Source organism: Gigantopelta aegis, chromosome 14, assembly GCF_016097555.1.
Source record: "Gigantopelta aegis isolate Gae_Host chromosome 14, Gae_host_genome, whole genome shotgun sequence".
Lineage (NCBI taxonomy): Eukaryota > Metazoa > Mollusca > Gastropoda > Neomphalida > Peltospiridae > Gigantopelta > Gigantopelta aegis.
Genome location: NC_054712.1, coordinates 11,300,530 through 11,327,997, shown reverse-complemented (window position 1 = coordinate 11,327,997; position 27,468 = coordinate 11,300,530). Strand labels below are relative to the sequence as shown.

General features: G+C 38.9%; 1 protein-coding gene across 2 annotated transcripts; it reads right to left on the bottom strand.

The window, feature by feature from the left end:
- On the bottom strand, positions 1 to 26,294 carry LOC121388497. 2 transcript variants are annotated; one of them, XM_041519852.1, is made up of 5 exons: positions 26,080 to 26,294; positions 15,614 to 20,019; positions 11,687 to 11,827; positions 4,802 to 4,974; positions 1 to 2,791 (listed from the first exon to the last, which is right to left on the bottom strand). In XM_041519852.1, the coding sequence occupies exons 1-5, from the start codon at positions 26,212 to 26,214 to the stop codon at positions 1,749 to 1,751; spliced, it is 5,898 nt and encodes a 1,965-aa protein (XP_041375786.1). In that variant the 5' UTR covers positions 26,215 to 26,294; the 3' UTR covers positions 1 to 1,748. The 2 variants fall into 2 exon arrangements, with proteins under 2 accessions (XP_041375786.1, XP_041375788.1); XM_041519854.1 differs by having other exon boundaries at positions 2,496 to 2,652.
- Positions 26,295 to 27,468: the final 1,174 nt, after the last annotated feature.

Genomic DNA, 27,468 nt, shown 5'->3' with positions numbered 1-27,468 from the left:
ATATATATAAACCATCACTGCTGCTTCTAAAACTGCCCCCCCCCCCCCCCCCCATCCCCCCTGCTTCCTACGCCAGTGTGTTTAATCCACTGCTTGTGAAAATACACCATTTCATGTTTATGAAACAAGAGTAAAAATGTTCCGGTAAATCTTGTTAGATCGTATAATGTATGTGTAATTTGGCTCGTGAATAGAAATGGCCATTCATACAACCCAACCAACCAAACATTAAACTTTTTAAGTCAGTCAATCATGCAGTGGTTGTATAGAAGCAATCTGCACACTGCAAATATCTAAAAAATATATATTTTAGCCCATACACAGATCCTGCATGGTCATTAAACAATTAAATTTTAATGGGTACAAACAGTCTGTATGTCACAAACGATAAAAATATCGTATTGTCAGTAGAATACAGGATATGTTTGCGGTTAGAATAAAAGAACAATTTAAAAAAAAAAAATTCCATTTAAAAGATATTGCACGTAATATTTCAACCTATCCTTGGTACTGAAATATGAAATTGATTTTTTTAAATTATTATTTTACCAATCATGGAGATGCAATCAGAAATTCACTCTGGTACATAGAGTGATAGAGAGGACAACAAAGGGATTATAAATTCATGAAATATGCCTAGCTAGTGGCCAAATGTTGGTCACAACATATTTAGTGAAGTCTTTAATTTTGTGTCATGTACCTGACATTTGTCGGCAGCAGCCTGTAAGAACAAATGATGAGAGCTCTTTAGCTTCTGGATTAAGAGTTACTGGCAATTAAATAAAATTCCATCCCCACCCCCTAAAGAAACCACTTAAAAATGTCATCTACATAGCAAACCAGGTGGTTGTTTTAGAGGGTTCGTGTCATCAAAAGTACTGAATATTTTTTCATAAAGATCTTCAGAATTTCAAAATACATGTAATAAAATATTGCAGTACAATTATTTCAGTCCAGATAATTGTACGGCAACACCCAGCCATGCATTCGCTTTGTATGGTAGTAGTTTTATACTAAATTCTAAAAGTCGATTCTTAAGGTCACAGCCAGCCATTAATCAAATACTTTAAATATATTACGTACCTTGGGTAATATTAGCATGAACATCTTTGTCCATGAGAAAATGCAGAGCCAAGACTGAGAAGCTACATTTTACAAAGAACAACACTTGATGGAAGATCGGGTGGCACAACTTACCTAAGGAAGGAGGAGGGTCAGATGGAGGATGGGGAAGAACAGAACTGCTGTCTCAGAAAGTTTGTTTTGTTTAACGACACCACTAGAGCACACTGATTTATTAATCATTGACTACTGAATGTCAAACATTTGATAATTCTGAAATGTAGTGCTGACTTGGTGTATGCCTTTCAAAAAAACTTAACAAGAAACATCTTGTTTGATGTTATCAGACATTTTAGATTTGAACATCATACAAACTGCACACTGTCTGAACCAGAGTCCAGACACTTGAAAGCTTTGTAAGTGAGAACCTGGCCCCATATTTTCGAGGCTATCTTAGCGCTATGATTTCGTAAAAACCATCAGAGGCTATGACATCACTGTGACACATGTCGTAGCCCCCGACTTGACCTGACAAGTTTTATGATATCGTAGCCCTAAGACACCTTCGAAAATATAGGCCCATGATCCCTCTCGAACCCCCCCCTCTGGATTTGTCATTGGTAATAAAATGCACCATAATGACTGTAATGTATACTCATGTTTCTAACTAAAGACCAAGTTCCCAGTCAAGTGTTGTGTGTATGTTCAGTTTCAGTGTCTACTCGATCAGCAACAAGCCACGTGGACAGGATACACGAAGGTGAGTCAAACTCACAACATGTTTCCCCGTTTCCTGACTGAGATCTCTGAAAGGCTTCTGTTGCATTTTTGTGTAATGCTGCAACCACGGAGCAGCTGGCTGATCCAGGGTCTGCTGCTGCTGCTGATGAAGACGACGATGATGATGAAGATTCTGCACAGACTGGCTGTTCTGTGTTTGATGATGCCAGATCAATAAACACGCTATCGATTACTCTTGCTTCTAAAATGGGAAGTTCTTTCATTGTGTGCAACTCCCCAAGAAGTTTGTTCACATAGTCGTTGTCTGATATGTCCTGTAATGGGTTTGGAACAGTGCTTCCTGCTGTTTCAGTGTCTGAAGTCTTCTGATTATCACCATTCCTGTTCTTACTCTCAGCTTTATTTCCATCGTAATGGAATCTACTGCCACTGGAGCAACATTCGTCAGATGGTCGATTTGTCTCGGCGAGACCCTTAAACACATTTGTGTAACTTGGTGTACATTTTGGTATTCCAATCACATTTAGTAAGGACCTCGACTCCAGCTCCCGGAGGTCTTCCAGAATGGTTGTCAGACACTTGGCACGGTAACCTTTAGGAAAGTTTTGTGGCAGTCCCTTGATGAGATTCTGTATCACTCTCTTTTGATTGAGGTCATTGCTCTTGCTGTTCTTTTTGCAGCGGTCCATGTACTGACTGATTACCCTGGGCTTCACCTTGTTTATTTTCTCAAACAGAAGTTTCCTGTGCTCCAGTTTTCTGCTCGTCAAAGGTTTATGCTCTCCTTTCTGCGAGGACTGGATGCTCTTCAGGGTCCTCTGCACGTCAGCTATGAACCACTTGTAGTCTCTACAAGATAACACCTTCTGGTAAAAGTATAACCATTTTGACAACAGTTCCTTTTGCCTCTTGGCATTCAGCTGACAGAATTTTTCCATGGGCGATATATTTACATCACTTTCCTTGGATCGAGCCTTTTGTTTCAAAGCTGTAAAATACCCAAAATCTATAATTATTTTAAATGTACTGGAGGGGATTATTGGTAGTACTAAACCAAATAACATTAGGCCGGGTCAAAGTTTAAGGTGCACCTAACTTTTGATGGAACAGTTAATACCACAAGTCCTACCATTGATGATAAATGTAACTATTTGTTGTTAAAAAACAATTCGTTTCATCTGGGCAAAAAATGTAATGCAATTTTATTTAATCTAGTAGCACTGTGTCAAGTAACCTTGTGCTTGAAATATGTGCGGGGTCCTACTAAAAGTAGCATGACAATTTTTGTGCAGAACTAGGGTAGATATAGACGCTACCCCATTATCTCTGAAATGAATAGCTTAACCCCAATTTTTCTGAAATACTTTAAGGGTTAGTGGTGTAACAATACATCAATATATCAATATGTTGTGATAGTCAGTGCCTCGATAGCAATGCATCGATAGTGAATTCAACTATCAATAACTATTGCAATTGTTTGCTCAACTATCGATAGTTTCGATAGTATGCATAGTGAAATATGGTCTACGACCAACACATAATTTCACTACCTAGTAACATTATTACAAATAACTAGGTACAAACACAGACACACAGACACACATACAAACATAAACATACGTACATTTGCAAACATACTCACACAGACAAACACCTAACTACCTATCTAAATACATGCATGCATACATACATACATACTTCTTTTTTTTTTTAACGACACCACTGGAGCACATTGATTAATTAATCATCAGCTATTGATGTCAAACATTTGGCAACTCCGACACACAGAGGAAACCCACCACATTTTCCCAATGCAGCAAGGGATCCCCCATATGCACCACCATCCCACAGACAGGATAGCATATACCACGACCTTTGGTATACCAGTCATGGTGCACTGGCTGGAACGAGAAATAGCTTAATGGGCCCACCAACCAGACCTGTCAACCTTTAGTCAAGAGAAAGCAGGAGGTGAGTGTTGAAAAAGCAGGAGATTTTGTCAAAAAGCAGGAGATTTTATTCACACAATTTAACCCAAAATCGCAAGATTTAAAAAAAAACATTATTAAAATAAGTTATATGAATACTATATAATGTCATATATACTTGTTAACCTTAGATCTTGGCATTAAAAAAAAAAATTAAAATTAAAATGTTAAGAACATGAACAACGAGGATCGATCCCAAAATGAATGTGCATCAAGCGAGCGCTTTACCACTGGGCTACATGCCGCCCCTTGTATACATACATACTTCATACACATAAGCGGGATCGACTGCATAACTTGTAGGCCCCATACATAGTTAAAGAGCATCCTTTTTATGAATGCCTCAATAGCTCAGAAGGCATCATGGCAAGTCTGCAATTTGCGGGTGATTCGGTGCCATAGGTTCGAGTCCCAGCAATGGCATGGGACAATTTGTGAGGCCAGAAAGGATTTAATTATCCCCTAATGCAGTGCATTAATATATATGTATGTAACAGTCATCCTCAACACACATACAATATATAGATATTCATACATCAATACATACATACATACATACATACATACTGGAAGACTGAGGTAAATAATTTTGCGAAATATCTATTCACATTACTGTTATCAAGTGATTTTGGAATTCATGATACTAATAGTAGTATCATTATCGCAATACTATTACAATAGTATTTTAACTATCGCAGTATTATTACAATAGTAAAACTGACCGCAATAGTCACCCCTATTAAGGGTGAGGGGTAGTAGTATTGATATCCATGGTGTATATGTCCATTGATACACTGCATAACAACATGGAGATATTGGATTATGTAATAATATGCAAACATGATTTTCGAACCTGGAATACCTTCCCCCCCACCCCCCCAAAAAAAAATTGAAAATAAAAATGTAGCTATTTGGTTTTTGTAAAAATACTGTAAAATACTGATACCGATACCAAAGCTAAACCGTTAATTAAGCCCAGCTATTAGTAATGAATACTGCTTGTTGTTTACCATTGCTAGGTTTTTTCGAGTGCTTGAACTCGTCTAGGACCGCGTCTCTTGCTCTGTTGAAGTATTTCATTTTTTCTGTGGGCAGCAGCTCCTCCCAGTGTTTGCGAAGAATGTTGTCCAGCTGACTGAAATCGGCTTCCGGATGAATAAGATGATAATGACGTCGATGTTCACTACAAAAATAATAAATAAAATAGAATACTTGTTTTGGCTAGATATCATTCTTACGAAACTTGAGAACTTCCCACATTCGGTCAGATACCATGGTAAGTTCTCTTGTTTCTTAGAAATTATTTCTTGGGAAAATAAGTACAGTGTTCTATAATATGACTAGTACAAATGCTACAAAAAGAAATCTGATACCCTTATCCAAAACACAGACTGATAGTTGATGGGTTTCAGGTAGGGATGTCTCTTGGAATTGTTTTTAGTAAACTCAGAAATGGTTAAATGTCTGTTTCATCAGATTTAGGATTTTAAACACAGCAGTGTTCGAGATTAAAAATGTTGGGCAGTATCCCTGTTGGATACTAACATTTCAAAATCTGGTATCCTACCTGAGAATTTAGTATCCCACTTAAATGAAATTCATAAATAACATCGTAACAAACTTGGACGACACTGTTACTCAACTTCACCAGTAAATTACTACTTTTATTGTTTCAGCGAAAAATAAAAACGCAGGATTAAAGAAACCCAACAGCATTATGTGGTATCCTGGTGGGATACTGGATCATTGGAGTCTGGTATCCAAAATTAAATTCTGGTATCCCCGGGATATCGGGATACCGTTAATCTTGAACACTGCACAGTGCTTGACAACCATGATTGGAAATAAGATATTGACAGTTTTCAACACCAAGTATCTGTTGGTATGTTCTAGCCCTATCTACATGTAAAGGGGAGGGTATCGATACGACTACCTGGACCACAAGACACAATCATGTTTGTTATACAACGGTGAGTGTGTGTGACTTATCAATACGACTACCTGCACCACAAGACACAATCATGTTTGTTATACAACGGTGAGTGTGTGTGACTTATCGATACGACTACCTGGACCACAAGACACAATCATGTTTGTTATACAACGGTGAGTGTGTGTGACTTATCGATACGACTACCTGGACCACAAGACACAATCATGTTTGTTATACAACGGTGAGTGTGTGTGACTTATCGATATGACTACCTGGACCACAAGACACAATCATGTTTGTTATACAACGGTGAGTGTGTGTGACTTATCGATACGACTACCTGCACCACAAGACACAATCATGTTTGTTATACAACGGTGAGTGTGTGTGACTTATCGATACGACTACCTGCACCACAAGACACAATCATGTTTGTTATACAAGGGTGAGTGTGTGTGACTTATCGATACGACTACCTGGACCACAAGACACAATCATGTTTGTTATACAAGGGTGAGTGTGTGTGACTTATCGATACGATTACCTGGACCACAAGACACAATCATGTTTGTTATACAACGGTGAGTGTGTGTGACTTATCGATACGACTACCTGCACCACAAGACACAATCATGTTTGTTATACAACGGTGAGTGTGTGTGACTTATCGATATGATTACCTGCACCACAAGACACAATCATGTTTGTTATACAACGGTGAGTGTGTGTGACTTATCGATACGATTACCTGCACCACAAGACACAATCATGTTTGTTATACAAGGGTGAGTGTGTGTGACTTATCGATACGACTACCTGCACCACAAGACACAATCATGTTTGTTATACAACGGTGAGTGTGTGTGACTTATCGATACGATTACCTGCACCACAAGACACAATCATGTTTGTTATACAACGGTGAGTGTGTGTGACTTATCGATATGATTACCTGCACCACAAGACACAATCATGTTTGTTATACAACGGTGAGTGTGTGTGACTTATCGATATGATTACCTGGACCACAAGACACAATCACGTTTGTTATACAAGGGTGAGTGTGTGTGACTTATCGATATGACTACCTGGACCACAAGACACAATCACGTTTGTTATACAAGGGTGAGTGTGTGTGACTTATCGATACGACTACCTGGACCACAAGACACAATAATGTTTGTTATACAAGGGTGAGTGTGTGTGACTTATCGATACGACTACCTGGACCACAAGACACAATCATGTTTGTTATACAAGGGTGAGTGTGTGTGACTTATCGATACGATTACCTGGACCACAAGACACAATCATGTTTGTTATACAAGGGTGAGTGTGTGTGACTTATCGATATGATTACCTGCACCACAAGACACAATCATGTTTGTTATACAACGGTGAGTGTGTGTGACTTATCGATATGATTACCTGGACCACAAGACACAATCATGTTTGTTATACAACGGTGAGTGTGTGTGACTTATCGATACGACTACCTGCACCACAAGACACAATCATGTTTGTTATACAACGGTGAGTGTGTGTGACTTATCGATATGATTACCTGGACCACAAGACACAATCACGTTTGTTATACAAGGGTGAGTGTGTGTGACTTATCGATACGACTACCTGGACCACAAGACACAATCACGTTTGTTATACAAGGGTGAGTGTGTGTGACTTATCGATACAACTACCTGGACCACAAGACACAATCATGTTTGTTATACAAGGGTGAGTGTGTGTGACTTATCGATACGATTACCTGGACCACAAGACACAATCATGTTTGTTATACAAGGGTGAGTGTGTGTGACTTATCGATACGATTACCTGGACCACAAGACACAATCATGTTTGTTATACAAGGGTGAGTGTGTGTGACTTATCGATACGATTACCTGGACCACAAGACACAAGCATGTTTGTTATACAAGGGTGAGTGTGTGTGACTTATCGATACGACTACCTGGACCACAAGACACAAGCATGTTTGTTATACAAGGGTGAGTATGTGTGACTTATCGATACGACTACCTGGACCACAAGACACAAGCAGGTTTGTTATACAAGGGTGAGTGTGTGTGACTTATCGATACGACTACCTGGACCACAAGACACAATCACGTTTGTTATACAAGGGTGAGTGTGTGTGACTTATCGATACGACTACCTGGACCACAAGACACAATCACGTTTGTTATACAAGGGTGAGTGTGTGTGACTTATCGATACGACTACCTGGACCACAAGACACAAGCACGTTTGTTATACAAGGGTGAGTGTGTGTGACTTATCGATACGACTACCTGGACCACAAGACACAAGCACGTTTGTTATACAAGGGTGAGTGTGTGTGACTTATCGATACGACTACCTGGACCACAAGACACAAGCACGTTTGTTATACAAGGGTGAGTGTGTGTGACTTATCGATACGACTACCTGGACCACAAGACACAAGCACGTTTGTTATACAAGGGTGAGTGTGTGTGACTTATCGATACGACTACCTGGACCACAAGACACAAGCATGTTTGTTATACAAGGGTGAGTGTGTGTGACTTATCGATACGATTACCTGGACCACAAGACACAAGCATGTTTGTTATACAAGGGTGAGTGTGTGTGACTTATCGATACGATTACCTGGACCACAAGACACAATCATGTTTGTTATACAAGGGTGAGTGTGTGTGACTTATCGATATGATTACCTGGACCACAAGACACAATCATGTTTGTTGTATAAGGTGGGGGGGGGGGGGGGGGAGAGGAGATCCTATCTATAGGACTACCTGGACCACAAGACACAATCATGTTTGTTGTACAAGGGGGGGGGGGGGGCAGGGGCTTATTGATTTGACTGTACCTGGACCACAAAACACAGGCATGTTTGTTGAACAATGCGGGGAGGGGCCTTATCGATATGACTGTACCTGGACAACAAAACACAGGCATGTTTGTTGTATGGGGGGACGGGCCTTATCGATATGACTGTACCTGGACAACAAAACACAGGCATGTTTGTTGTATGGGGTGAGGGGCCTTATCGATATGACTGTACCTGGACAACAAAACACAGGCATGTTTGTTGTAGGGGGGAGGGGCCTTATCGATATGACTGTACCTGGACAACAAAACACAGGCATGTTTGTTGTATGGGGTGAGGGGCCTTATCGATATGACTGTACCTGGACAACAAAACACAGGCATGTTTGTTGTATGGGGGGGAGGGGCCTTATCGATATGACTGTACCTGAACAACAAAATACAGGCATGTTTGAACAATGCGGGGAGGGGCCTTATCGATATGACTGTACCTGGACAAAACACAGGCATGTTTGTTGTAGGGGGGAGGGGCCTTATCGATATGACTGTACCTGGACAACAAAACACAGGCATGTTTGTTGTATGGGGGGAGGGGCCTTATCGATATGACTGTACCTGGACCACAAAACACAGGCATGTTTGTTGTATGGGGGGAGGGGCCTTATCGATATGACTGTACCTGGACAACAAAACACAGGCATGTTTGTTGTATGGGGGGGGGGGGGGGGGGGGCTATCGATATGACTGTACCTGCACCACAAAACACAGGCATGTTTGTTGTATGGGGGGGGGAGGGGCCTTATCGATATGACTACCTGGACCACAAAACACAGGCATGTTTGTTGTATGGGGGGGGGGAGGGCCTTATCGATATGACTGTACCTGGACAAAACACAGGCATGTTTGTTTATGGGGGGGGGGGGCTTATCGATATGACTGTACCTGGACAACAAAACACAGGCATGTTTGTTGTATGGGGGGAGGGGCCTTATCGATATGACTGTACCTGGACCACAAAACACAGGCATGTTTGTTGAACAATGCGGGGAGGGGCCTTATCGATATGACTGTACCTGGACAAAACACAGGCATGTTTGTTGTAGGGGGGAGGAGCCTTATCGATATGACTGTACCTGGACAACAAAACACAGGCATGTTTGTTGTATGGGGGGAGGGGCCTTATCGATATGACTGTACCTGGACCACAAAACACAGGCATGTTTGTTGTATGGGGGAGGGGCCTTATCGATATGACTGTACCTGGACAACAAAACACAGGCATGTTTGTTGTATGGGGTGGGGGTGGGGGGGCTATCGATATGACTGTACCTGCACCACAAAACACAGGCATGTTTGTTGAACAATGCGGGGAGGGGCCTTATCGATATGACTGTACCTGGACAAAACACAGGCATGTTTGTTGTAGGGGGGGAGGGGCCTTATCGATACGACTGTACCTGGACAACAAAACACAGGCATGTTTGTTGTATGGGGTGAGGGGCCTTATCGATATGACTGTACCTGGACAACAAAACACAGGCATGTTTGTTGTAGGGGGGGAGGGGCCTTATCGATACGACTGTACCTGGACAACAAAACACAGGCATGTTTGTTGTAGGGGGAGGGGCCTTATCGATATGACTGTACCTGGACAACAAAACACAGGCATGTTTGTTGTAGGGGGGGAGGGGCCTTATCGATACGACTGTACCTGGATAACAAAACACAGGCATGTTTGTTGTATGGGGTGAGGGGCCTTATCGATATGACTGTACCTGGACAACAAAACACAGGCATGTTTGTTGTATGGGGGGAGGGGCCTTATCGATATGACTGTACCTGGACAACAAAACACAGGCATGTTTGTTGTATGGGGGGAGGGGCCTTATCGATATGACTGTACCTGGACCACAAAACACAGGCATGTTTGTTGTATGGGGGGAGGGGCCTTATCGATATGACTGTACCTGGACCACAAAACACAGGCATGTTTGTTGTATGGGGGGGGGGGCCTATCGATATGACTGTACCTGGACAACAAAACACAGGCATGTTTGTTGTATGGGGGGGAGGGGCATTATCGATATGACTGTACCTGGACAACAAAACACAGGCATGTTTGTTGTATGGGGGGGGGGGGCGCCTATCGATATGACTGTACCTGGACAACAAAACACAGGCATGTTTGTTGTGGGGGGGGGGGGGGGTATTGATATGACTGTACCTGGACCACAAAACACAGGCATGTTTGTTGATCAATGCGGGGAGGGGCCGTATCGATATGACTGTACCTGGACAACAAAACACAGGCATGTTTGTTGTAGGTGGGGTGGGGGCGAGGATTATTGATATGACTGTACCTGGACCACAAGACACAGGCATGTTTGTTGTACAAGGGGGGTATCCTATCTATATGACTGCCTGGACCACAAGACATGCATGTTTGTTGTTCAGGGGGGGGACTTATCGATATGACTACCTGGACCACAAGACAGGCATGTTTGTTGTTCTGAGGGGGTGGGGGCTCATCTATAGAATAAGAATAAGAATAATTTATTTGCATAACACCCGAATGAATATGGGCAGAGCAAAAATAACAATATAATATACATTTATCTGCAGTAACAATAACATAAATATACATTAATTACATGAACAAACATCTGAATCAACAAATACATATGTAATTTAAGCCTTATTACTAGTGATATATGACTGCTTGGACCACAAGACAGGCATGTTTGTTGTTCAAAGGGGGGGGGGGGGGGGGTGGCTTATCAATATGACTACCTGGACCACAAGACAGGCATCTTTGTTGTTCAGTGGGGGGAGGGAAGGCTTATCGATATGACTACCTGGACCACAAGATGGGCATGTTTGTTGTTCAAGGGGGGGGGGGGGGGGGGGGCTTATCGATGACTGTACCTGGACCACAAGACATAGGCATGTTTGTACAATGGAGGGGGGGGGGGGGGGGGTATCAATATGACTACCTGGACCACAAGCATGTTTGTTGTACAAGGTGGGGGGAATCTTATGTATATGACTTTACCTGGACCACAAGACACAGGCATGTTTGTTGTAGGGGAGGGGGGGGGGGGGGGAAATCTTGTCGATCTGACTGTACCTGGACCACAAGACACAGGCATGTTTGTTGTACAAGGGGTTGGCCAACAGTTCCTCATCCACCACTGGTCCGCGCTTCCTCCTCAAGCCGAAAATATTGGATGGTGTGGAGACACTCAAACTGGCTTTCGGTTTGTTTTTCCTGCACAAAACATCTATCATGAGAATCAATCTGACAACCTTAGAATAACATTAATTTATGTGTGGGTAGAAGGGTCTAAACTATGTCTAAAGCTGTGGTATTTTGATAAAAAAAAAAATTACTTGAAGAAGTTTGTTTTGGTTAAAACTACATTCCCTGGAATATTTTTATTATTTAAGCATATAGAACAGAAAATCCAATTACGTTTGGTGCATATATGATGCCACACTCCGCATTGGTTTCACTACGCTGGCTTATCCAGGTCAAAAACAAAGCCATGATTTTGAAAGTGGAACACTTTTGACAGGCTCGTACCGATCTCAGTTTTCATTGGCTTATCACAAGTATAGAATTCCCCAACAAGAGATCACGTGAGATTTTGCAATTTTTTAACAAATTTAACTGTCTTGATTGAGGGGTCGTCTCATATCTCCAAAACATATTTATATCCATAGAGATATGGTACAATGCCTTTCCAGGGGTCGGTGAGTGGGGGATTTGCCTTGAAATTTTGACAGTGGCCAGCTGCTGTATGAGGTGTTACATGTAAGGGGGTGTTACTAATTACATAACGCTCTAGGGGTAGAGGAAGAGGGTACTGTGTTCGATTTACGTAACATTTTTTAAGACTATATGTTATTTTTATTCATTACTTAGACCTAAAAAGGTGTTTTTTTTAGAAATGTGCGGTCAGTCTAGGATCGATCCCCATCGACGGGTATATAAAAAGACCAGAAAAAAAAGAAAGAAAAAAAGACGAAAAAAAAAGACCATGGTATGTGATATCCTGTCTGTGGGATGGTACATATAAACAAGCCCTTGCTAAAAAAAAATGTAGCGGGTTTCCAAAGCACGTGTGCAGGGATTTCAGCGGGGTTGGGGTTATAGACTGTGTTGAGCGAAGTTTATATGGGGCCATGCTCCCCCAAAAAATACATTTCAATTTTTCTTAAGCTTGGGCAAGTAAGCATTTCGACCTCCAATACCCTCCCCCTGCACATGCACCCGATTCCTCTCTAAGATTATATGTCAAAATTACCAAATGTTAGACATCCAACAGCAGATGGAAGGAAGGATAGGATATGTTTTATTTAACGATGCACTCAACACATTTTATTTAAGGTTGTATGGGGTCGGATGATTATTAAATCAATATGCTTTATCTTTGATGTCGTTAAACAACCCCCCCACCCCCAAATTTACCCTTTCCAAATGAAATAATATTTATTTGAATTTGTCGATTTTAACACGTAAAATTAAGAAGTGAAAAAACTTTCATTGTCTACTTTGGTATTTATTATTTAAAAAATATATACATGATTAATGTGTTACTAGTACACAAACTAAACTTTGAAAGTTCTACTAACACTTCATAAAATATCAATTCTGAAATAGGAAGGTACGACTGTCGATAATACGTTGTCAAGATCAAACCTGTTTTAACTAAAGACTCTAGTACCGTATCCTCAACCAAATGTTCTTCGTACAGCGCAAGATTTCTCTTTTAATATTTTGAGACGAACCCTACAATTTGAAATCGGCAAACGCACATGTTAACTGAAACTGACAACAGGCTGTTGTTTGTGCCTTGCCAAGCTATGGCGGCACAGGCAACGAATCAAGCGTATACTTTTGACGATCTCCGTTCATAGCGAACACACACAACTTTTTTAAAAGTGCATTTGAGCTTGTATTTCACATTTGTACATGATGTTATAATATGGTAACCAGAGAATGTAACTTTAAAGATACCAATAGAGCACATTGATTTATTCATCGGCTATTGGATGTCAAACATATGATAATTTTGACATATAGTCTTAGACAGGAAACCCGCTACATTTTTCCATTAATAGCAAAGGATCTTTTATATACCAGTTGTGGTGCACTGGCTGGAATGAGAAATAGCCCAGTGGTCCCACCGACGGGGATCGATCCTAAACTGACCGTGCATCAAGCGAGCGCATTACCACTGGGCTACATCTTGCCCCTTATTACTTGGTGCTTTAATTGTTTTGTTAGAGAAGGACTTGATAATTAAAAACAGTGATATACTTAATCCTATTTGGCGAAATGATATCTTCACAGTGTTAAGAACATGTTGTTAAATTTAAAGTTTGCTTTGTTTAATGACACCACTAGAGTATATTGATTTTTTAATCATTAGCTATTGAATGCCAAACATAGCAGCAAGGGATGCTCTTCCCACACTGCATATCTTTCTTTTTTTTTAAATCAGGTTTTAACTCTACCCAAACATTATTAATCAGTGATAGAAAAAAGTAGAATTTTTCACTTGTCAAAGAGACAAATACATCTAAAATTGCTATTTAATGATAAATTGGCAATACCCCCGGATTCTGTTTAATGATTTAAAAAAAAAGTGTTCATTAAGGGATATAATGTAGTTTTCATAAGTATATTGCTCATGATTTTAAAAACAACCACCCTAAAACAATGTTTAAATACAAATAAATTATTTTTCTCTCTTTTTATTATTAATATTTTTTTTATTAAAGTTATGGGGCTACCAATTTTTACAGAGGACTACTATATTTTATAACCTGGTAACCCGGTGGGCTACCACTGAAAAAACTGAAGGTCAAGGCCTGCACAGTCTTTGATATACCATCTGTAGAGCACTGGTTGGGATGGGGGGGGGGGGGAAAAACAATTGGAAAATGGGTCCACCGAGGTGATTTGATCCTATGACACAAGCACCTCAAGCGAATGCTCTACTTATGGAGCCAGAAAGTTGCAGAGGTAAATATTTTTTCTATAGATAACATGCTTGTATGCAGGATTTTTAATGGAGGGGTGCGAATTCCTCATGAAATCAACAATGGCTAAAAAAAAACTAAAAAAACTTTTACGTAACAATATCTAACTTTGATAGAAAAAATGTGGACCCTGGTTACATGGGGGGTGGACCCCCCCCCCCCATCAAACCCCTCCCTGCACCCAGGCCTGGATAATGTTACAATAATAAACATTTGCATCTACATATCATCATAAGATATACTTGCAGACTGTTTATAATTATCAACAGTTTCATGAGAGGTTCGGCTAATACCAGCATATGTTTTTAAAACATGCCGATGAAAAACTTAATTCTTTTCACCTTTTTTGAAAAGGTACCAAAATGGAGTATGGTTTGTACATGTATCATACATGTATATACTTGAGAAAATATTAATAATTGAGAATGACCACTTAAATTAATCTTTTCACTTAGCTCAATTTCTTATAACACTTTTAACATATAAATAATATATTCTTTTAATTTAAACCCTTTGGATTAGCAAATGTACAGATAATTTGATTTCAATTATTGATTGGTATATGAAATATAGAGTATCATTGCCATTACTTTAATGTCTCACTTTACTAAACACTTTGACCTAATATTATATGAAGAAAAGTTGCAATGGTAGTGATAGTTGTGCAGACTTCCACAACTACTGAAGTAAATTGTTGTTTTAAATAAAAGGGCATTTAACGACATTTCATGAACACATGCATAAAATAACGATACAGTGCCTTTGACATACCAATAATGTTTTTATATATACCATAAGTGAGCCTTATAAATAGCCTTGTTTATATTATAAAATAATACCGTTTACTGGTTTCAAATGATTGATAATAATCACAATCATAACCGTCATCGTGATCATCATCACCAATACTGTTTCATTCTTCCACCCCCCCCCCCCCCCCCCCCCCCCACCCCCCTCCCTGATAGATTAAAATAGATGTTAACGTTTAAGCAATTATAATTATTACCCTTTTTTGTTCTTTCGTTTTTCGGGATCTTTCGTCTTTTGCACTTTGTCAGTTTGATCCTTGTAAACGTGTGGCAAACTGTTACTGCGAATATGAGCCTTTTTTCTGCTTTTGGACAATGGCCTATCCTCGAGTGCATCATCTGTATCAATGAGTTGGTATCCGAGTAGGTCTTGTTTACGCCGATGCCTCCTCACAGCAAGCTTTCTCTCTTTGTCATTGCCACCCTGACTGCCATCTGATGCTGGCTTAACACAGTCCAGTGATGTCTCTTTGGTGGCCTTGCTACCATCGGGAGTCTCACACTGTGATATTTCTGCAGACAAAGTACCAGTACCATCATGCTTTTTTCTCTTCTGCTTAATTCTGACTTCCTTAAAGGGAGTGTCGATGCCATATTTTTGTATCAAGCGCTGACTTCGTTTCAGTGGTGTTAAAACTACCTTGGGGAATTTGGATTTCTGATAATTCAACTTAATGTCGTTTACTATTGTTTCATTTGCAGTTTCAGTCAATACTATTTTCTCATATGAGAAACGCGAAGTTTCATTTGCTGTCATGTTTTGTTTTCTGACACAGGATGAAGACCCCATTTCATCTTCACTTTGCTTATTTGCAGTTGAAGAACCTTTATTGTTATCCACATCTGTTTTGTCACTATTTAGTTCAGTTTTGATTTCTTTGACAATTTTCACAGAACTTATGTTACTTAGATTACTGTCTTCCGCTGGTTTCTTTCCTTCTAAATTACTAGAACAGTGAGTGGACATTAAAGAGGCAGTTGGTTTAGTACTCTGATTTGACCTTGTCACTGAATTATTTGCATATGATGTGGAACAGATGGTGTTTGATTCTGTTGTCTTTGTTGAGGGTTGAACATCTGAGGCTGGGGAAGCCAGTCCGGGATCAGTAGACTTTATTTGGGAGCTATAACGTAACATTGGTGATGACAGGGCGCTATCTGTTGACATCCCTTTAGAACTACAGTTAATGGTTGAGGAAGCTGAAACATTGTCTGTTGTCTTTGCTTTGGATCTACAGTTCAAGGCTGGAGAAGCTTGGCAGTCACTGTTAAGTCTTTGTATGTTGTACATCCATGGAATTGAATGCGAACTCGTTGGTCTTGGTGTATTTTTCAGTGTGTAGCGAGGCAGTGAATTTGATGATGTATTCTTCGGTTCCACTTTATCTGTTGAGGTGCGATCTCTACGTTGACTGGATGGAAGACGCTTGTTAAGAGGTGCCAGAAATATTTCACATTTGTTTTCCAGACTGCAATCATGACTGTCACTAGGCATGCTTTCTTTTACAAATGTGTCTGAGGATTTGTTATGATTAGATTCAGCTTTTGCTGTCCCATTCCTTGTACGTGGTTTATCAGCTGTACTTCTGGTTGCACTGGAAGTTTCGTTTTTAATTCTAGGACACAAACTATTGACTCCTAACCTTGTCATTTTTAATTCTGAATCACATGAGCCTTGAACTTTGGTTTGGTCTTCACTAAAAGTGATTGTGTTCAGAGCATGGGTTTCTTGTAAATTTTTCTCCATTTGTAGGCTACCTGGACTGTCTTTTTTGTTGTTGTAATTCATAGTATGTTTAAAATTACTTGAAGCATTAGTTTGAACTTGATCCTCTTTTATTGTTGGTGGTAATACTTTCTTTGTACTTGATGCATCTGTTTCCATTTCTTTACAGTCATTTCTGTGATTTTGAGAGGTGGATGGTTGGTCACATGTCTGTGAGTTATCAGTCCCAGTTTTTTTAGGTGTTTTTTCTCGTACCAGAGTTCTGTTATCACCCAATGACCTGCATGATTCCTTATTTGGTAATATGGGATCTAATCTTTTCAAACTATCTGCAATAGGTGTATGAATTTCTGTTGATTTTGTAGGAGCTGTGACCATCTTAATTTCACAATCCTCTGTAATATTAGCACTGTGGTGCTTAGTTTCTGATGAACAATTGGTATTCACTTTGTTACATCCTATTTCATTGTCTGCAGGTTTTTCATGACATCTAGGTACCAACTGTGAGTCAGTATCAGAATTTATCACAGTGGAGGTAGATTGTCTACATATTCCCAGCCCCATGTCATCAACACTGTCGGTGAACAAGTGGGGTGCAACACAGGTTTCCCCTTCTTCCAGAATGAAATCATTCTGTGCATCCGTGGATTTTATCTGTGGTAATTTCGACACTGATTTACGATATCTGACACTTGAGGGCAAACCTTCCCAGAGCTCACTGTCTTGAGATTCACTTCTCAATCGGCGACGTCGCGAAACAAAGTCATCAACGTTGTATCGCATCTCGCCATCTGATTCACTGGACGACATACTGGCTTGTTCTTCAGACATATCACAATTCCATTGACTGGACATATGGTTTTGTGGACAAAACATCTCATCTAAAGATACAAGAGAAATATCACAAGAACCGTTGTGCACATTGATTCCTTTATTGTCCTCTACTTTGTGTGAAATGTGGGATTGAAAATCATCTGTGTTGACAATAGTACAAGACCGTAAAACATCATTTGATTCTTTAGAAGTAACATCATCCGATGCCCCTTGAGCTTCTGTTAAACTTGAACATGCCAGGGGCAAAGAATACTGTACGATAGACTTACTACCTGTTTTAACTTCAGATACAGGTACACCAGGTACTTGTTCGTTCGTCACTTTTGGGTAATTAGTTAGACCAGTGATGCTTCTGTTGTTGATTCTTTTGTCTCCTTTCAATGTATTGCTAGAAATTATGTTTGATTCATAAGTCCTATTGTCTTTGTCTTTTGAACTTTCTGTCATGTTCGAGATACTCTGATTTTTAAACTTGACCACCTCTGATATAACTGCTGCACTTTGGCCTGGTAGTGTGGTCCGCAGCACATCAGGCAAAGTTGACTTTGGATCAACCTTGCCATCTTTCATGATGCTACAATCAGTTGTGATAAGTCTGGTAGTTTCAGATGACTCTGTTACAACTGGACCCGATTTGTGTGGAAGTAAATGTGCATCATGCTTCAGTAATGATACTGGGGACTGGCTGAGCACACTGGTTTGGGAACGGGAGTGCACATCCACATCATTCTTACCTATTGAATGATGCTTTGGCAAATGCTGAAGAGGATCAACTAAAACGTTAGTCCTTCCCAATAGATATTCACTATTAGATGAACATTTTGAAGACCTCTTTGTTACCAGATTACCATTTCTTGATTCCTGTGTATTTCCTAAATGCTTACTATCAGATTCCTTTTCTAACCCGTCACTATATTTACGCAATAGGCGTGGACTTTTGCGTGTTGTGATTACATTTTTATGCAACTTTGATGTGGGATCACTAACTGGTTCATCGTCTAAATCATGGGTAGCATTTTTGGAGAGAACCTGTTTGGATTGTCTTATGGCAGTTGTTGGTGTATCACAAGCAATCAAGCCGTCTGAATCACGTCCATCAGTTTTAGTGAAATGATGTTTGAATGGTAGTTGTGAAGTAGAGGATGATGAGATGGCTGCTGAATTACTAGTGCATTTGTTATCTTCTTGTACATTCGACTCATGCGTGTCAGTGAAAATAATGCACCGCTTTGTCTGCCTCGAGGAACCCTGTACTTTTTCTATACGTAGTTCACCAACACTTTGAGTCACCTGTGAAATATTGAGACTTTTCTCTGTATTCCAGTGTGGACATTTTTGTTTTGGCTGTGGCTCAGTTGTACCTTCCAGATTATGCAAACTACTTCCAGTGTGCTTAGGACATACGTTCATATATTCGTCTTTTTCATTTGTTTTTAGCCGATTATGTCTCTGTGAGTCACATTTCAATATTTTTTCTTCAGAATTGTTACTGGATTTTATGTCAATAAAAGATTTCTGGTTCAGACTTGAATTTGGCGTGCCCATATTTGGATTTCTGTTCGTGTTAGTCGCACAATCCCCACATGATTCTGCTTCTGAATAGGCATTTATATTTTTTTCCTTTGGATACACAGGATTAGACTTGACTTTACTTGGCGGACGTCCTCTTGTTCGTCTGTAAGGAGTACAATTACTAGCTTCAGCATCTCTGTTTGAACTATCACTGACTGATTTCAAAGGAGACATGTTTCTGCTTTCTGTCTTCAAATCAGAGCCACAACTTGACATTTTTCTCACTGGTTCATCAGGCCCCACCTTTTTACGTGCACTTTGTCTTGGTTTTTTCGGCGGCGTGTCATCGTGTATCTGACATCTTACCTCAGCATCTCGTTTGCCTTGTTTCCTTGTGTCTAGCTTTCCTCTGCTTCTTGTCATCCGAGATGTGGAAGCAGCATCATTGATGCTGTCAGATGGGGTAGTGTCTTGTGGATGCGAGACTTTGTCCACACACATCTTAGTGCATCTCTTTGGTGTACTAGTTTTCTGAAATGCAACAAAAGTCATTTGAACAATAAAATGAAAAGAAAATTATTTAAAAAAAGAACAATAAAAATCCATGGTCGATAAAGTCTGATGATATATCTACAATTACCACAATAATTATCATATATGAAAAGAAACATGTAGGTACTATATAAATGGAAATGAAAGTACATGTAGTATATACTGTCAAATAATTTATATATTAATTAAATCATGATTTTTTTTAAAACTATAAGAGCAAGCTAGGCAAGAATAGCTTACAAAATCAAGCAGTGATCAGCATAACCAGCTATCTCTAAAACTTTATATTATTGAGACATGAGACTGTAAAGCAGAAGAGAATTTGAAGAACACAGTGTTTGATGACCATACTGACCACAGGTATCTCCGCCACCCAACAACAATAAATCCAGGGTTGATGATGTGGATACATCTATAATAATAATAAGAAGAAGAAGAAGAAGAAGAAGAAGAAGAAGAAGAAGAAGAGTATAGCTAAAGCATTACATGTCACCTACAGGGCACCAACAAATTTTGATGGTGATGTAATATATGAATATATAAAATTTCTGAGAGTTGATAGTTCATTTTCACTTTTACTCTCTTAGAAATGTTATTATACTGATTGCATTAATTGTGCTGTCACAAATGGGCCAAATCCTATGAAACACAAACTCGTTCTATAGCTCTAGAAGGCCTAGCTCGGTTGAGTGCTCACTTGAGGTGTTTTTGCATGGCAGAATCGAACCACCTCAGTAGATCCGTTCAAGTGACTGGGTTTTTTCTCATTCCAACCAGTGCGCCCACAACTGGTCAAAGGCCATGGTATGTGCTTTCCTGTCTGTGGGAAAGTGCATATAAATAAAAGATCCCTTGCTGAATTAGGAAAAATGTAGTGGGTTTGCTCTGATGACTATGTGTCAGAATTACCAAATGTTTGTTAGTAATTAATCAATGTGCTCTAGTGGTGAAGTCTGACACCCAAAAGCCAATCTGTATTTTTTGTGTTAGGGTGTTGTTAAACATTCATTCATTCATACATTCATTCATTCATATAGGCCCTATAACTGATCTCCAACTAGCATTTAAAGCAAACAGGCAAAATGGCAGACGGCAGAAAACTACATGTATTTTACCCTGTGCGATCTCAGCGAAGTCGATATCGGTGACTTTGTTACAGTCTCGTATGTGGAATAGCCTATGTGCCGAATGTGGTTTTTTCACGATTTGTGTCTGGACCAAATTTGGGGGGAATCGAACGGTAAGTAAAGGTAGGAGAGCAATTTATCGTAGGCCTAGTTGTTAACAATTTGGTTCGGACTTTAGAATGTAACCATATTACCTATATAAACTTTGCTGAGATCTCCTAGGATAAAAAACGTTTTTTTTTGTGTTTTTTTACGTCTACCATTTTGCTTTTTTTAAAAAGAAATACTCTTCAAGAGGGGTGAAAGCCTTCGAAGTGACGTAATTAATATGACGTCATGATGATCGCCTATACTATAACACGTGTCATGACGTTAGATTAAGTTAATCCTTCCACTCCTCTTGGAGCGTATTCCATATTTAATAATAATAATAATAATAATAATAATAATAATAGTCAAAATGACAGCCTACATGCTTTTGTCCCAAGAAATTTCAGCGAAGTCTAATATAGGTGACAAGGTTACCATCTAAGGTCTACGACAGTAAATTTTTGGACCCTTGTTTTGTCTTTGTACATAATAAATAAAACATTTCAATGGTAATTTTTTTATATGATATATTTGACAAAATATACTTTTTATTTCTTTCATCTTTTAAAACTTAAAATTAATATTAATATATATATATAAAATACCGCTCTGCAAACAGCGTTTTCTGCTTGTTATAGAAATGTTTACAGGGGGCAAGGTTAGTAGACCAGTTTTTATTTTAATGTGGCGAAGCATTGTAATAATATAGCTAATTTTGAATTTGAATGACGTCAGTATCCCAATGACGTCACTTTGCATCTCCTTAGGTCTCACTACACAGATGTCATGTAATAGTTCACTTAGTTTTCAATACGGTAGTTTATAGCAGACATCGCACATGTAATAGTTATCTTAGTTCACTAGTTTATAGCAGACATCATACATGTAATAGTTTTCTTAGTTTTCACTAGTTTATAGCAGACGTCAGATATGTTATCTTAGGTCTCACTACACAGATGTCATCTGCCATTGAAACCCATGTTAAATTGCCCAATTTTAAATGAAGATTGCCAATAGAACGGGTACTCGTTGGCACTAAAAACATACACCATTGCGAACATACATTATATAAGCATTTATTTTCACTCCAAAATTGAGAATATTTCCGTCTCAGTGTTTTGCCATATGACCGCATCTGACTGTAGTACCGGTCCGAACAGGTGGTTCATTAACCGATTCACTCCGGCTGTCTCTTGCGCTGTGCACCCATGTCCCAAAAAGTCGATGCACAATATTACAAAATAACATGGGTAAAATACAGCCAGAAGGCTTACCATTAAACATACATACTGTTTCAATTCTTCACCATTTCCTAGAAGTGAATATGTGAACCATAACATGTGTCACAATTAGGAACTATAGTGGACGTGATCAATCAACTCTCACCCGGAAGTGATCTGTGTAGTGAGACCTTACAATGACCATAAACTGGGTACATGACGTTTCCGTTTTAAGAATGGTGGAAAAACATTCTAATGCAAAATTGCTATTAATTTTTTTTTCTTTGAACATTATTAAAGTCCGAACCAAAATGTTAACAACTACGAAATATTGCTCTCCTACCTTTATTTTTCGTTAGATTTTACCCACATTTTGTTCAGACAGAAATCTTGAAAAACCCATTACAATGACACAGATTCCACATACTAGATGATGACCATGTGACCTATATCGACTTCGCTGAGATCGCATAGGGCAAAAAGCATGTAATTTTGTGCCTGCTGCCATTTTGACTTTTTATGGAATATTCTCCAAGAGGGGTGAAAGGATATGACTTAATCCAATAACGTCATAACATGTTATGATATAAAAGCAAACGTGATGACGTCATATTAATTTATTATTATTATTTTTAATGATACCACTAGAGATCATCAATTTTATATTAATTATGTCACATGTTCACCCCTCTTGAAGAGTATTCCATAAAAAACAAAAATGACAGACGGCAAAAAACTGCATGTATTTTGCCCTATGCTATCTCAGTGAAGTCGATACTGGCGACATCGTTACAGTCTCATATGTGGACTCTGTGTCACTGTAATTGTTTTTTCACAAATTGTGTCTGGACAACATTTAGGGGGAATGTAACGGTAATTAAAGGTAGGAGAGTAATTTATTGTAGTTGTTAACAATTTGGTTCGGACTTTAATGCACCAGAATGTGTTTGAAGAAAATCTTGTGATTAAAAAGTTGTACCTTTCACGAAATATGGATTTCAAGTGAAATTACGGTGAGGTATATTAATTACCGTGTACAAAGCCAAAACAGGGGTGCGAAAAGTGACTGTCGTCGACGTTAGTATTTATAATTATGTATCATTGCAATATGTTTTCACGATTTCTGTCTGGACAAAATGTGGGAGAAATCTAACGGTAATACATGGTACAGGAGAGTAATGTATCGTAGTTCAGACTAGTTTCTCACCATCTGCCATTTTACTTTTTTTTTAATAGAATACTCTATAAGGGCTGGAATTAATATGACGTCATAACGATAGCATTAAGGTGGGTTTATACTTTTTACGCCGTCACACGCCGTTAAACGCTAGCACAGGCCGGTAAACGGCGACTACCGGCGAAAGCCAGCGCATCGGTTTATACTTTCACGCCGGCGAGAGTCGGCGTGTAACGGCGCTTAACGGCGTGCATTTTTCAAAGTTCAACCGTGTTGAACTTTCAAGGTAAGCGCTGGAAGACGTCAGCTATTTAGCCAATCAGAAGTAGTTACGTCATTTCACAACACAGCACTGGGTCACTGTACTGCAGAATGGAGAACACTGACGAACTTTTAATAAACGAAATACAGGGATATAAGTGTTTATATGTACCGACTTGGTCAGATTTCAAGGACCAGACTAAGAAGGACAATGCCTGGCGAGCCATTGGCGAATCGTTAGGCCGAGATTGTAAGCATGGATGTTTATGCGTTCTATGATTAATAATTCTTGTAAAAACCAGGCTATCCCATAAAACCGGTCTATTGTCATTTGGCTTGTTTTTACTGAATATATATATATATATATATATATATATATATATATATATATATATGATGTGTGTGTGTGTGTATGTGTGTGTGTGTGTGTTTGTATGTTTGTGTGTTTCTTTGTGGACGTATTGGGAGTTTTGTTCCCAACCAGTTCGCTTCCAGCCAGTTCTACCCCTAGTTGATCAGTTTTCCTCCATATGTCTGACTCCCCAAGTTTGCTCCAAAACCTGCAAGTTCACTATATTACCTGTTTGTCAACTTATTTTAAATGCCAATTGCAGCACTTCATGATTTGGAAATGGCATGTATATTAAGACCCCCGGACCCTGTTCAAAGTATAACATTAAATCGCCTTGGTTTTGATTGGCTTCAAGGATCTTAATACAAAAGTCGAGCAGTGTCCCCATGGCTCTCTAAATAACACAAGACGGCTGCTGTTTGCAACTGTACGAGGTGAAGTGCCACCTCGTCGCTTATGTCCACCATCTTAACATTTGTTCAAAGTTCAATTTTACCGCGGAGTCTTGAAACAAGGTCGGCATCTGCGAGCGTGTACGTCCGTGTGTTTATACTTGGACAATGGCGCTTAACGTCTGCCGTCACTCGCCAGCTCACGCCGTCAAACGGCGTAGCGTTTACAGGCGTGTGCTAGCGTTTAACGCCGTGTGACGGCGTAAAAAGTATAAACCCACCTTTATACCATGATAACGCATGTCATTGTTAGATTACGTTACATCCTTCCACCCCTCTTGGAGAATATTCCATTAAAAAAAAGCAAAATGGCAACTGTTTGTTTTTTGTTTGTTTTTGTTTTTTTATGTCTGTAAATAATTCAGTTTAGTTGCGTGTAAGAAAAAAAAGCAAAAGTGTTTTGGAAATAAATAAAAATAAAACCCACCACAATCCCCCTCCCCCCCCCCCCCCCCCCCCCCTATTTTCGTGTGCAATTTAGAAAACAATCGGCTCTGAAATAAGTAATTTATTGTAAATTCCATTGTAAGAATAAAGGCATTCCCTGTGGGAAGAACTATACTATCGGTATGTGGAATCAGTGTCATTGTAATGGTGTGTGTGTGTGTGGGTGGGTTTTTTTATATTTTATTATTATTATTTTATTTTACGATTTCTGTTTCGACAAAATGTGGGGGGGGGGAATCTAAAATTAATTAAAGGTAGGATAATAATTTATTGTCGTTGTTAACGATGTGTTTCGAACTTTAGCAGATTGTTTAAACAGATTACATAACCTTAAACACAAAACGTGTTATCAGCTGTGAAGCATGTTATGTAAATTCAAAACATAAATTAGGGGAATATTGGTGGCCATCTTGAAATTTCTGATAGCAGGCTAGCAGAACTATAGCAGCCTACGTGTGCTAAGAAAAATATGGCCTGCTGGAAATAAGACAGCATGTGTTTTGGAACAGTGCGTGAAAAATTAGGACATCCGAGATGTATTTTAGAGCATATTAAAATAGAACAGAACCCTGAGCTAAATAGCAGATGTCATTATCGTATGTAAATCTGTCTCTTGAAAAATTATCTACGATTATTATTATTATTATTATGGTTTTAGCAAGTAAATTTTTATTTCACCAGCTAGGTCTAAAAATGGACTGCTTTTCGCGTTTAGCAGGCCGCTATTTTGAGCCCAGAAACATACATTTGTGACAATATTGGTGGCCATCTTGAATTTCCAGTGATGTTAGTGTTAATGATATTAAAAAGCTTTACGTGCTATAAATCTACTAGACAAAAAATACGTTTTAAGGATAAAGCATATCAGATAATAGTCTGTGCCTATTGATTTTAATGGTTAAAATGTACAGACCTGTTTTATTGTGTGTTTTGCACAAGCATTCATATCACCACCATCTTGGTCAGCCCTGTTGGATCTCGTAGTCCTCCGTGTTGGTGTCAGACTAACATCATCAATGGGTCCGATTTGTTTTTGACGAGTTTCCATAATTTAATGAAGGCTAAGTATAGTGTATTAGTCTTTTTTTCCACGAAAAGACTGCCACTAATTCTAAATCAACCATAACATTGAAACTAACGATATTTCAAATGACGTCATGGGCAGGTGTCGATGACGTCACAAGCAGGTGTGAATGACATCATTGGAGCTACTGAATAGTACTATACTCCCTCCCACATGGAATGCCTTTTTTCATACAACTATGGAATTTATTAAAAGTTATTTATATCTGAGCCGATTGCTTTCTAAACTGGACACAAAAATAGTTGGTTTGTTTTGTTATTTCCAAAACATTTTTAATGTTCTTCTTACGTCAAACCAAACTGAAATTATTTACCAAAAATATTTTTTGCAGAAAGATGGGACGGACTATAGTACAGGAGCCAGGTCAATTTCTCTATATCGAAGAGTCAGGAAGTTTTAACATTAATTCTTATGTAAAAATATGTGTAGATTTAAGATTTGCAACTCTTACTTTCCTAAACCTATACGTTAACTGGATATATTATTATTATTTTATTATTTTGACAGGCCTACATTTTCAAGGTCAAATAAGGTCATTGTTTCTGAATATAATATAATATACTGTAAATTACACAGATCATTTGTTCTTTTAATTCTTTCAATCGATACTTATCAATATTGGTCAGAATCATTATTACTCTGGTTTATAGATATGTCCATTACAATTCTAGTAAGGGTGTTTCATGATTAAAATTTCAGGGACAGATTCAGAATTTAACCAAAGAAGATAATAATTTTATAGTCCTTACCAGAGGGAACGTCGTTTTTCATACTATGGAATTTTATTTCTGAGCCGATTGTTTCTTAAATTGCACACACACAAAAAAGAGTTGTTGTTTTTGTTTTGTTATTTCCAAAACATTTTAACTTTTCTTCTTAAGTCAGACCAAACTGAAATTAGTTTAAAAAAAAAAAAAACAGTTTGTGTAGTTTGGTTTGTTGGAAATGGGTAACCATGCTTATTAAGGTCTATACAGTGTATGGGTTATGGCGAGGGTAGGTAGGCCTACGGTTTATGGCAAAGGTAGATATCCACGCGAAATTGACCATCAAAGATAATTTTTGGGGTAATTTAAGATAATTTTGATCATAAAGTATGAATAATTAGGTTTTTACATTTTTCATATCTTTGGGGGGGGGGGGGGGGGGGGGAGGTTGTCTTTTTTAGAAATATGTTAGGCCTACTTAAGGTTCACTTTTCATAAATGGGTAAGAATT

Coding starts and splice junctions, on each gene's coding strand:
- LOC121388497 (XM_041519852.1), bottom strand. CDS start 26,214: ATGGAAACTCGTCAAAAACAAATCGGACCCATTGATGATGTTAGTCTG. Junction 20,020..26,079: donor CAAAACACACAATAAAACAG/GTCTGTACATTT, acceptor GTTGCATTTCAG/AAAACTAGTACACCAAAGAG. Junction 2,792..4,801: donor CTCGAAAAAACCTAGCAATG/GTAAACAACAAG, acceptor GGTATTTTACAG/CTTTGAAACAAAAGGCTCGA.